We start from the raw sequence: 13,647 nt of genomic DNA, 5'->3' as shown, positions 1-13,647 counted from the left end.
GAAAAGGAAGTGTGAGTGTATTCTGGGTAACAAGATAGCCTGGGGACAGACCATCTGTGAGCAAGGCAGAGGGGGAGAGAGCAGACTACCCATTCTGAGAGAAAGGCTTAGGTTGCTATAGCAACTCACTGACTATGTCTGAGTAAACAACATGTGTAGCAAAATGTTGCCCTTTCACATGCAGCAAGCTGCTGGGACAGGGGAAATAACAGGCAGCGGAACTAGAGAGAAATGAATCCCATGAACTGCAAAAGGAGACAGAAAAATATGGACTCCTGTTCCATGACACTAACTCTTTTCCGTTACAGAGGTGTGCATCGCCTTTTTTCCCCTCAGTTTTTGTTTCTATTTTTTTCATCTATCAGACAGCAGGAAGTAAGCAAGCGGACATATGAAAGGCAGGGTCATGAGCACTGAATATTCCCTCTTAAACTTTGGAAACTGAATGGATAAACTTTGATACACACATTTACGTGTTGCTCTACAGTGCGGTTTTCTCTGGATGGGTGTTTCAGGGTCACTGATTGCTTGGTGACCACACTTACAGGGCTGGTACTGCCCTTCACTTACAGGGCAGTACCAGTGCTTGACTTCTGAGAACTAATTCTGCAGCATGTCCCGCCATCTACATTGGGTTTGACCTCTTAGGACTTTAGACTTGTTATCTAAATAATCTTTCAAAGTTTTTGTTTTTTCATAATTGAAGTTGAAATAGTTTATCCTCTGACATCTCTGGAGCACTGATACTGGGCTATGGTTCTTGTTTTATCTATGTAATTTATACTGTAGCAATATAATGATGATTAGACTACGGGGTATATAAGACACAGATTTTCTCCATATGCTAGACTCCTTGATAAAGGACCTACCGGTCCGAAACACGTAGGAGGTGCGTTTTTGTCCCCATGGGGGTTCTGATATCAGTCATGTACTGAACTAAAGGACTTTGAACTTTTTATTCCACCTGGCTCCCTGGCTGTGCGCTATTTGCTGTTGTTTATTTACCTAAGATGTTTGTTATTTGTTTTTCCAATGATGTTTATTGATTAATAATTGTAAAAGGTTAATAACAAAAATCTAATTTTATATTGTATCCGATTGTGGATTTTGAAAAATCCATTTTGCCCAGACCCTGAAATAGGGCTTTTGTTTGAGAAGAGAGATGCCTGGGAAATATGCTAATGGTATTTGCAAAGTTTATTTAAGTGACTAACACCCCACACTTGCTAAAACAATTTTCATAAGACCTATATTGACAAGCATATGGCCCCTTTGGAGGAAGGGGGTACCAGTGCCAGGTCAACAGGATAAGAACTCACACCCTCTGCTATTCAGGGCAGCAGTTTTAGTAGTGTGAGCTAAACCAGCTTCTGGATAACTCCCTTGCCCAGCATACTTTTGAGTTCTACTGCTCACACCTGTAGCCAATCAGACTATTACAATATCTTACAGATATCTTAGGTGTGCTCCTTTTTGTGCACAAGACACATTGAACTGGCAACAAGGAAGTGGAAGAGGTCTGCTTTTAAAGGAAGCCATGGGGAGGGAACAACAGGTGTGAGTAGTGATAAATAGAGCTCAAAGGTATACTGCGACAATTTAGTCACCAGCAACTAGTTTAGCCCACTGCTAAAACTGCTACTCTGAATAGCAGAGGTTGTGGGTTCTGATCCTCTTGGGCCTGGTACTGTACCAATATCCCCTCCTCACAAAGTGCTTTAGGCTTGTCAATATAGGTCTTATGGAAATACTTATGTGAGGAGTTATTTAAATCTACTTTGTATAACATCTCCCAAGTGTCTAAGGTATGCTCCTTTTTGAGCACAGGCGTCTCTCTGTATGTTATTTGTGTGGAGGTTTGAGGGGATGTATATAGAAGGATTCTACTAAAATCTCTCTTTCAAATCCGTTTGCATATTTTGAGTGATTAAAAAAATGAATCTGCCTTTTTGAGACAGCTACACCTTGATAAAGGGCACACGGCTCGAAACGCGTAGGTGTTTTGCTGGTGGAGCTATCTAGGGGCTATATTTGATCCTATCATGGAATGAATTACATTATTTTACCTGGGAGCCTCCTCCTGCTTTTTTGGCAGTGCGCCGCAATTTTCTGCTATTTTTTCCATTTTGAGACAGATCCACAGATAGAAGGAGCGTGCCAATTCGTGGCATATTTGAATTACTGTGAAGAATTTGACCAATGTCATTACACCCTGCCTATATGACTTGACCACTTTGCAGCTTTTAAATACTGTGGACCGTCTTCTTCTCCTTCATATTACCTTTACACTTGGTCTCCATAAAGAGCTCTATCCTGGATCTCTTCTCCCATCGTACTCTTTGGGGATGGCCTACGTTAGCCCGGTACGCATTCATACTTATATTCAATATACTCTATTGACTAGATATCTCATCACCTTCATTGTTACATATAACACAAGATGTTATTCTGTCTGCAGATATTATACCCGTCTCAGTTTTTTCTCCACAGATCGCTGATTGCCATTGTAACTTAAATAATATAGACAGTGTATTCAACATATTAAATACACTGTTGTCAGTGGTACCCTTAGTATTTAACTTTGCTGTACTTTGTTTCTATTCTGTTTGTTTATATTCCTAGCATTTATTTATACTGTAGTTATAGGCTAAACTGTTAGAAATTCTAGGCATTATTGTAATCCCTGCTATCTGATTGGTCAAAATTCTGCCCATTATCTATTCAGAAATAAGAGCAAAAAATGAATATGAGCTCCAGGAGGACAGACACTAATGAGTTGCATTATTGGAAGAATATAACAGTAATAAAACGGACCATAAAACGAGTTAGGGAGGTGAATACTGTAACATTAATAAAGTATGTTTGTAAGGGAGGATAGGAAAGACACACTTAAGGGGTTAAATGAAAAATGTAAATGAGTATGTAAACCTGTGTAGGCTAGTGATAACCTCACAAGGTAAGAGCTCAATAAATCAAACCCTGTGTCTCTGGTGTGCCCGGTGTGGAGTAACCACTACTATCTTTTTTATAACAAATGTCAACAACAAAAAAAGCCTACATTTATCCTGCAGTATAAAAGTAATGATTCTCTCAGAACAGGGCATTATTGGCCAATAATGCCCTGACTGGGTTAAAGTCCCTTGGCTTTACCTGAGACCTTCAACTCTTCCAGCCAGGGCATTATTGGCCAGTAATGCCCTGTTCTTCAGGGATTATTACTTAAATAACCTTTATATTAAGGGTGATGTGTGTGGGCAGGCTTTATTTTTCATCTGTGCTGAGAATAATCTCAATAGTCTCACAATTATGGTGATTAAGTATGATGTCATCATACTGGAATTTTGGTATGAAAAAAAAATGACAAACTCATTTTGTTGTTCACGTATTTATTGTTGGACTCTATCACTGGCCACACTCTCCTGAGGAAGGAGTGTCTATCCCCAGAAACATTGTATCTGGTATTGTCTCTGATGCACATACTGTATGAAATGGTCTTCTGAGACCCTCATGCCGATGAGTGCGATTCTCTTTGATAGAGTAGGGTGAAGCTGCCGGGAAAACAATTGTCACCATGTTATAACCCTTTAACAGTTTAATATTTTGGAGTGCAGGAAAAGGTGAAATATCTCCAGTTTTGCTCTTTCTTTGTGTTTATACATGAGACCATACAAAATACGTCACACGGCTGTATTTCAAAGAATCTAGTTTAATAAGGATTTTAAAAACAAGGTAAACTTTATGAAAAGGACGGTCCTGTCTAGGACAAGAGTGAATTAAGGACAGTGGCATGTTTAATAATGTAGCTGATTGACAGCTTAAGATATCTATATCTATATCTATATATATATATATATATATATATATATATAAATATATATATATATATATATATATATATATATATACACCATAATACTGAGTTAAGTTATGGTGAGTAAAAAAAGTGACAAAAACCCTCCACAGGAAAGCAAATATGCAAATACAACTGTATGCTCATCTGCATGTCTTAGGCAGGTCTGCAACCCCGCCTTTCCCCATTATCACCCAGCATACAGCACTTCCACTGCAGCAAGGGATTTTGGGAAATGACATGCAAATGAGCACACAGTGTCACTTTTTGCATCAAAAACCATTTTTAACATGGTTCCCTATAGGCTTAAGCTTGCTGCATGGTCACAGCTTTGAGCACAGCCAGGGTTAAGGTGCATACCCAGAAAACCACCCACAGACAGCTGTTTTCTGGGTATGCACCTTAACCCTGGCTGTGCTCAAAGCTGTGACCATGCAGCAAGCTTAAACCTATAGGGAACCATGTTAAAAATGGTTTTTGAGGCAAAAAGTGACACTGTGTGCTCATTTGCATGTCATTTCCCAGAATCCCTTGCTGCAGTGGAAGTGCTGTATGCTGGGTGATAATGGGGAAAGGCGGTGTTGCAGACCTGCCTAAGACATGCAGATGAGCATACAGTTGTATTTGCATATATATATATATAATCAAAAAAGAATAGACGATACCGTTCTGTGGCTAACGAAATGCTTTTATTCTCGCGAGCTTTCGAGATACACTGATCTCTTCTTCCAGCGATGTTACAATGAATGAAGCTAAAAAAAAAGGTTGTTTATACTTAAAAACAGTGCATACTGGAATGTGATCTGTGATGGAAGACAATCCCTCCCCTGTGCAGTTTTATGGCTAGATGTGATAAAATGTCCCTGAATATCAGTGATGTGAGAGTATGTGTGTGTGTGTGTGTGTGTGTGTGTGTGTGTGTGTGTGTGTGTGTGTGTGTGTGTGTGTGTGTGTGTGTGTGTGTGTGTGTGTGTGTGTGTGTGTGTGACTATAAATAGGTAAAGAGTCCACAGTGTACACAGCGCTTTACAAAATCTGTGTGTGGAGTGGGGAAGTATATCAATTTTGTTGGTAGGTGTGGAAGTGTAAGAGGCTGTGGCATAACTACAATAGTGTGTGGAAACTATGTGGTCCCTATTGATATATAGGGATGGAATTACATGGAGTTTATGTGTAAGAGACAGCTATGTGTGCATCTATATATAGCGCAGTATTTACGGACATGACCTTAGCACTCATGGGAAGAGAGTTCTCATGTCAGTAATGACTCATAAAATTTCGGTCTTGATTTAGGCCATCGCTAAGTGTCCCGAACAGTTGCATAAATTTGTATTCATGCAGTCGTCTCTCTTTCGGTGTTCTGAGATTACCTTTGAGTATGGCCACCTTCAGATCGTCCATCTTGTGGTCAGAGTCAGGGAAATGTTCGCAGACAGGACTATCTCTGGTTCCGCTTGTGATGCTGTGGCGATGCAGATTCATTCTTTTGTTTATATATATACATACATACATACATACGTTTAAATAATGTCTTAGACTTTTAACATTTCTTTGACAAGCAAATGCTTGTTATTGTTTTATCTAATGGACGTTTGTGCTTGGTGTTTGCCAGTACTCAAAGCCACAGGTAAGGTGTTAGCTTTACTTTGCCTTTTACTTGCAACGTAATTATAGTGTCATGATTATTCCAACAGATTACTATAAGTACTATAGCTCACACATTTGAGTCTTTATAAGGAGCCAATTACACTGATAAGTTGTTTAGGGTTTTTTTTTTAACCCGCTAGGTACATTTACCCCTTTAAAGAATTCCACAACAGGGTTTATGTTATAACTTGTGATTTAATGCTACTGCCAAATTATGTCAGCCAATGACCTTCTCTTAACAGTGTTTTTTGTTAATCACAATTTCAATGAAGTATTTATTATACAGTAGATATGGTGTGCGTTTGTGTATGTGTGCAAATGCTATATGTAGAAAAGTTCATAAATAAATACCATGCCTTCCTGCGGATTTTAAGGGTTATAGGACACTTTTCATTGATAGAAGTTTATAAGATTGCTTTCTCGCAGCTGAAACACAACATGTTATTCCAGACAAAGTCAAGCAACCTTCAATTTTCACCCTCGTTTAGGAGAACATGGGCCGCCTGTGATCAAGGAACTGTTCTTCCTATTACAAGAGTGCTACGACAAAAGAAATCGGATTCACTTAATAGAAGAAGCTGCAAAGATTGACAGGCTCTTATTACTTTAGAGGAAAATTGCTCTTTTCAGTATTTAGTATTCAGGACACCATCTTATTTACCAGAAGGGATGCATTAAGAAACTATACAAGGCTGGTGTGCTAGTAAACACATTTACAGAACACATTGCATTAACCAACACAGAGAACAGAAAATAGACCACAAGTAAGATATAGTATGTAGGGTATTTCAATAAATAATTTAAAACAAGAACAAAAATAATTTTAATGATGTAATTGTCATAAACACCCAATAAAAATAACCCTTGAGACATAGATAGGCTAGAATTCCATCAAATAATAAAACGCATTACAACATGGTAGACCAAGCAATCACAATGAGTTATGGAAATATTGTTAGCATAACATGGACAATGGCCCCTGTTCAATGTGTTGTGAAGTTATCTCCGCTCATGTAAGTTTTAAGCACCATTGAAATTAACCAGGTTTAAAGCTTCCCTGACAAGTGAATAGCAGTTTCATTGTAAAAGGAATAGGGGCCACTGAATCGTAAACAGACAAAAACACACACTTTTTTTTATACAAATGTACATTTGTCAAAGTCATGAGAACATGAAGAAGATTCATCAAAGAATTGGAATGTGCAATGCAAAATGCTGCCACATCAATGTCTATGAAACTCCCTGTGCAGACAATAAACAGATTTTAATTGCACTACTTACACATGGCTGGTATTAATTTAAGTAATTAATACATGTGTCAGTATTAGCTCTTTTTTAGTATCCAAAATGAGTGTACACAAAGTGCAGTGACCTGTGACATTGTTTAATGTATGTGAACAAAATGTAATGTAACTGTGCTTTATAAATCGAAGCAGCAGTTAAGAATGGAGCAAAAAAAAGACATTCTGTTGACTTTTAACAGAAGCTGATAAAGAATTAGCTGAAACTTTAATTACTGTTTAAATTAAAACACTGCCTTTAGTTTTGTTAGAAGTGTAGAAGAATGTAATACATGCTTTTAAGGAGTTTGTATATGTAAAATGCTGGTCTTCACCCAGAGTCCCTGGCTGCAGTGTAAGCATTGCATGCTAAGACATAATGGGAAAGACTGGGTTGCAGATCCGTCTCAGACAAACAAATGTACAGTACCACAAGTGGTATTTTTATTTGCTCTACTTAAAAATGAAGCTGCATGTAGATTCCCTTCTGACTATTATTTTAAGCTACATAAACACTTCCATGGAGAATTTTTGTGACACGGCAGCAAGTAATTTGAGGATGATGTAGTAATATTATTTTATGGATTTGCTTGTGTGAGCTCGAATACAAAAATTGCAATTTACTTAGAGCATGAACAGCTATAATTTTGATATATTGTAGTAATATTATTTTTTCCTGTTTCTTCATTCCCATTAAAAGTCTCACAGGCAGATCAGTCATTGAGACTGCTAACAGGTCTGTTTAACAGGGATTTCTTCTTTAATGTCAACTTACAATGTGTGGCAGATATAATACAGATACTTTCTTTTTTTATGTGATCACAATCAACATAATCTCTGATATTCTTTTGCAAACATGTTATGAACATAAAATAGCTGTTAATATGTTGCCAGGTTTGATGACATGACATTGTGTTCGACACAACCCATCTTGCCCTTCTTACAAGTATTTTATCACATGGCACTAATAAATGTAATGACTTAATTTCCTATGCACTTTGCTAATTATTGTATTGAGTTAGTTGCGAGGTATTTGTATACAGTAGCTACAGTATAACAAGAACACCAGTAATCTATATTTTCCATATGGATTGTGCCCTCAAGTTAACTACACATAAATAATCTTGACTTACAGTATGAGCATTTTCAAAACCTCTAACATTATTTGATCTCGCAGTGTTGCATCAAAGTAAGACAAAAAGTATGATTATTTTTAACAATTAAACATTTATGTTAGTCTTAGTAGAGTCCTGTCATTGCAGATAGAGTTGTGCGATTGTCTTTAAATTTGCTTAGCAGAAATCTTCATGTTTTTCTCCTTGAAATGTGTTTTTGGATTTTTTTAATGAAAGTTCACATTTTTGGTGGAATGTGTGAAAATAGACTTAGGTGTGACATCTTTGCCAGGTTACAGCAAAATGGTACAATATTCCCCAGAAGTTTGCTTAAAATGGCAGGAAGTAACAGGCCTAATGACATCTGACTTTGAGTTTGAATTTCCAATGCACATTGGCCTACACAGTCATCAAACTCTGTGCCAAATTTCCACTTGTTTGCGAACTCGAGCGAAAAGAAAATGCACATATCTAATTGCAGATTATGCTGTTCATATCACTGCTTCCAGTCAAAGTGGCTTTCTAATTTATTTTAACCAGTTTACTATATTTGAAGATAAACATCTGCAGTGCCGTTCCACTTCGTGATACATGTTGGAGAAACAATTAAGAGGTGACATTTACAATTTTAAACATGTTTCAGAATCGAAGACATTATTAATGACTTTTTAGAAACGTGTACAAAAAAAAAAAAACTTTCATCATCAACAGAACAAATACCGTGGCATTTACTAAATTAATCAGAGGGGCTGAAATACTGAAAAATATTGTAATTTTTCACAGTATTATTGTATATCATGAAGTATATTTTTGGGAATGCATTTAAACCTTGGATTTACTCAGTTTACTGTATGTACTGATCTTTGTTCCTTCATTTAACATATAGGCATTGCAAAAGTTTCCAACACAGTACACATTCAACATGTAATATACATTGACAATGTGCTAACCATGTAAACCTCAACGGAAACTTGCTCAAAGCTGCAACACCCCTTGATTTACATTGTGTTGCCTTTTTTCCCCTCCTTATGTAGATTACTAGGACAGCGTACAGTAAGCCAGATCTGTCCCTTTACAACTTCTTTCCTCCGTAGGGAAACTAAGGCTTAAAATCCTATAATGTATTAGGAAAAAAGTTTAAAAAAAAATAGAACTATCTGTCACAGAGACCTGGGGTCAGACCATTATTTTTTTATTTTTACATTGTTCACACATTTATTGGGCATTTTAACAGTAATAAACATGACTTATTTCATCAGCGGAGTCAATTGTCACAATGTGTGTCTCATTCATAAAACATTGGTAGAAAAAGTTCGATAATGTAATTTACTGCAATGGCCCTTAAGACACAGTAACATCAACTGCGTTTTCATAAATTAGTTTGTGTTGCTAAAAACGTTTTGTAAGGAAAATTACAAAAGGTTGCAGAATCTTTAAAGGATTTTCTAAAAGTTATACACAATGGGCAGCAGTCATCAAAGCACAATCCACACTACCGTGCCCGAATCAGCGATATCTGCCTTTGACTTTAATGGCAGATATTGCCAATTTGGCTGCTATAACGTGGATTGTGCTTTGATGACTCACTGCCAATGTCTATTACGATTTGCTTTGTTAATTACACTGTAAAATGTTCAACAACACAATGGAGGACATCATTTACCATATAAGTAATTATATTGTATTGCATTTGACTAAAGGGGGGTAGCTAAGAAAATGACACCTCTGAGGTTATGAAATAGGCATAGGGAATTAAAACACCTCTGTTGCATCTCATTTTTGGGGGGGTGGGGGGTGGGGGGATATTGCCAGAAATGTGAGCTGTCCCACAAACATTCAGAAATGGTTTCTTTTGTTTTCAATTTAGCAATCATATACATTAAGGAAAAGACATTGAAGTTTACTAGAAAGTGTAATAATTCAGACCGTGCTGTTCTTTTACTTTCTTGTTTGTTGAGGATGCTGTGTAGACATCTTGACTTATCATGCACCTTTTACACACTTTTTTGAATAGATAAGAAGTGAGAACTTACTGGGAATATTATGCAGTACACACTGTTATTGTATATTTTATACTATTTATTTTTGATCAATTATTAATGGTTAATGATGTAATCATTTCATATTCCTGTGTTTGAAATAATCCTCTTGTATAACTCTGATGAAGGCATGGCAATTCTCTATATTTGGTTCAAACTATTTCTTTCATGAGAATATTAATAGTGAGGCACTGATAATTCCTCCCTTTATTCAAACATGCTCTTCATTTTTTTAACACCAGGTGCAATGCAATGCCATGAGAGCTAAGGCAGCTGATAAGAAGTGTAAGGGCGGGACACTTCATGCTAATCTATTGAATGCAAAAGTTACTGTTACTCAATGCTTGGGCCACAAACTTAGTTGATTCCATCTCCCCATGTGAATGAATCATGTATTCTTCTACTTCCTGTATTGTGGTACGTCTAAGATTCAGAAAACAGAAACACTGGTCAACAATGCTGCGCATGAGCTGTATTAATCTGCTGTGCAGTGCTGAAGTTACAATTAGCAAGCAAAGACATTGTGACTACACCTTGATAGAACCAATAGATCATTCTCTTTAGAAAAGTTCATGACAGCTTTTGACTTGCCTTTTTAGCACAATGCTAGGACATGTGAAGTAAAAATAAATCTGCGTGGAAAAAAAAAATTGACGTCCAAAAATGACTTTAAAACGAGGAAATTCATTATCTGTACAGGGACATTTTTGTGTTACAGTCCTGTTCTGAGAATATCCTCTGGTCCATATCTTTTCAGTTCCAGATTTGCGAAGAGTTTACCTGGTTTCTCTCTGTACTTGTGAATCCTCTTTTGTTAGTCATATGCATCTTATGGTTCATAAATGATTGTTTTTAGAAAGGTAGGCTATGAGCGCTACAGCCACACCAACATATATGCCTGTACCAATGGTGATGGACAGTACAGCTAGGAAGAGTGCTCGTCGAGAACTGGAACTGGCGTGATGAAAGTCACCTTTTGCCACTGCTTTGTTAGTCTGTAATAAACAAGAAAAAGGGAAAGCAAATGAGTTATGTGACAGTGGAAATGTAATCTAAAAAAGGTCTTGAACCTGCCTATAACCAATTCTATAGGCAATACAAGGTATCATTAATGAGTGTAAAAAATAAAGATTATAAAGTATAAAATACTAACTTGGGAGAGGTGGTCCACACATGCATGAGCACATATGGTATTATTGTCAAGCAATAATATAAACAAATTGAATTTTTATTCATGCACGACAATATTTAAATATATACCTGCAATAACATCTAGTCTGAAAAGTGATATGGTACACTAGTTTACTGAGAATATTTTGCATGCATTATTTAATAGCTACAGCAATATTTGTTTGCTTGTGAGATATGCTACAAAAAATCTTGAGGAAATTTCTAATACTACACAAACCATCTATTTTTTTTTAACTCAGTCTTTTTCTACATTTTATCCCACTCCAACTTGAAAATGTATTTGTGATACCAATCCCACTAAAGAAATAATGTAGCTGTCTCCTTCATATGTGTTCTACAGAAAACTGAACTGAGGAGAGGACCTAACAAATTGTAAAGCTGGAAAAATGCTCCTGGTCATTTTTGTAATGGCTCTATTGCAAGATCAGTTTGGTTTAAAATGTCAACAATATGGTTAATTAAAAACGTGTAACATAACCTGCTAGAAAGTAAAACAAAACACATTCAAATGCACAACTTATGTTAAACGACCCACACATATATTTTAAACATGAAACATGATGGTGTCTGGAGATACAGTACAGACCTCCATAGGGGGTGCTGGTAGCTGCTCTGTAATGGGTCAATAGAAGCTGTGATATCATCCAGTGTGACTTCCTATTGGCCCTAATGATGTAGGACATTTAAACTTGCAGAGATACTGGCACCCTCTAGAGAGGACTGTATCTTGGGAAGGAGGGGGTCCACAGAGGTGAAATTAATGGGGTTGAGCTCCAGGGACCCCTGATTCAAACCTATGTAAAAAAATCGACACATCTGTACAAAATGTAGTTTTTCCACCATTGTAGTCCAATCCTGGTCTTTAAGACAAACTGATCTGTTGATTCAAACATCTGTGATCTTTGTTCTAAAAATCAAGGTTCAGCTTCAACTCTTGAGGACATTAGACTCAAATCATAATGTAACTTGTCACTGGATCTGAAGTGGCCTCCAGACAACCATGTTTGGTGGTCAATGTGTATCTATTTGTCTAATGGAAGCCTCACTTTATTCTGCGCTGTCAAATATTAGCCCTAAAAACTATATCTGCTGAACTGGCACCAGCTTGCTTTTTGACCAATTTATCAGACTTTGGCTTTGAACAAGCTTGATTACCCTGGCAAGGTCTTGTTTTAACTCCCATAAATTCCCTGTTAGCAGCTACAGTAGAAGTCCAGATAAGGCACCACATTGATTCCCTTTCTTCTTAGGGCTGCTGCGATAACCATTATGGTCTTTGTGGGAATAGTTTGGACGTTATATTGGGGAAAGAGGGACAAAGGGAAGTACCTCTTGGTCCCGTGGAACCAGAGGTAACGGGCCAGAAGAAGAGGCTCTCACCTCGAAACGTTGCCCCCCTACCATACCCTACTTCCCTTATTGTGTTCTCCTCCCTCACTATGGGCCTCATGCAGTAAGCGTCGATTATGTGAAATCGGCAATCTTACCGATTAGTCATGTTATTGGCGTTTTTTCCTCTCCGTATGCAGTAAGTGCCGAATACATTCAAAATCAACCCGAAAACAAATCCGCCCACTCTCACGATGATTAGCCGATCACACACAGGTGTATCGGCGTGCGTGGCGCGGTGCTGATAGGTTGCCCAATCACAAATCTTGCTGAATCAGGCGAAACAAGCATGTTTTGGATTGCGCGCCATATTTAAAGGCAACGTGTACTGCTAATCATTCTCTGTGTTGTTGGGAGTGAGAGAGAGAGAGACGCACAGAGCTGGACGATTGAAGATTTGCATATTGACTGAGAGACTTGTTGTGTATTGGGTGAGCTTTGTCCATTGTTGTTTTGTTTACATCTTTGTCTTGTTTTATATGTGGAAGTGTTTCGTGTGATTGGCTGTACATTTATTGTCTGTTTTTTGTGAGTGCTGGAAGTATGCCCGCAAAGCGTGGGAAGAGTGATGCTGGTGGGAGTGGGAGTGCTACTCGTGGGAGTACGCGTCGGAGTGAACGTACTGTTCAGGGGAGTGATGTTGCTGAGAGTGAGAGTGGTGTTGCAGGGAGTGGGAGTGCTGGTGCTGCGAGTGGTGTTGCTGGGAGTGGGAGTGCTGTTGCTGGGAGTGGGAGTGCTGTTGCTGGGAGTGGGAGTGCTGTTGCTGGGAGTGGGAGTGCTGTTGCTGGGAGTGGGAGTGCAGGTGCTGGGAGTGGGAGTGCTGTTGCTGGGAGTGGGAGTGCTGGTGCTGGGAGTGCTGGTGCTAGGAGTGTGAGTGCTGGTGCTAGGAGTGTGAGTGCTGGTGCTAGGAGTGTGAGTGCTGGTGCTAGGAGTGTGAGTGCTGGTGCTAGGAGTGGGAGTGCTGGTGCTGGGAGTGCTGCTGGTGGCGCAGTTGCTGATGGGGTGGATGGTGGTGGCGTGCTTGCTGGTGGGCAGCTTTTGGAGGCTCTTCCATTGGAAGAAGGAGAGTCCAGTCAGCACCAGCCAAGCTCTGACCCTAAACCTGCTCGGAAGAAACGTGTGGAGAAGCCACGTAA

The 13,647-nt window shown here is 38.4% G+C and overlaps 1 protein-coding gene across 2 annotated transcripts in view; it reads right to left on the bottom strand.

The window, feature by feature from the left end:
* Positions 1–6,348: 6,348 nt before the first annotated feature.
* SYNDIG1 (synapse differentiation inducing 1) overlaps positions 6,349–13,647 on the bottom strand; it is a 339,652-nt gene continuing 332,353 nt past the window's right edge. For both annotated transcript variants that reach the window (XM_075596293.1, XM_075596292.1), the window contains exon 4: positions 6,349–10,926. In XM_075596293.1, the coding sequence (XP_075452408.1) occupies positions 10,768–10,926 (159 nt within the window). In that variant the 3' untranslated portion in view covers positions 6,349–10,767. The remainder of the gene's footprint in view (positions 10,927–13,647) is intronic.

This window comes from Ascaphus truei, chromosome 4 (genome assembly GCF_040206685.1).
Source record: "Ascaphus truei isolate aAscTru1 chromosome 4, aAscTru1.hap1, whole genome shotgun sequence".
In the NCBI taxonomy this organism is placed as follows: domain Eukaryota; kingdom Metazoa; phylum Chordata; class Amphibia; order Anura; family Ascaphidae; genus Ascaphus; species Ascaphus truei.
The sequence above is the reverse complement of the archived record's forward strand: the minus strand, read 5'-3'. Positions and strand labels throughout refer to the sequence as shown.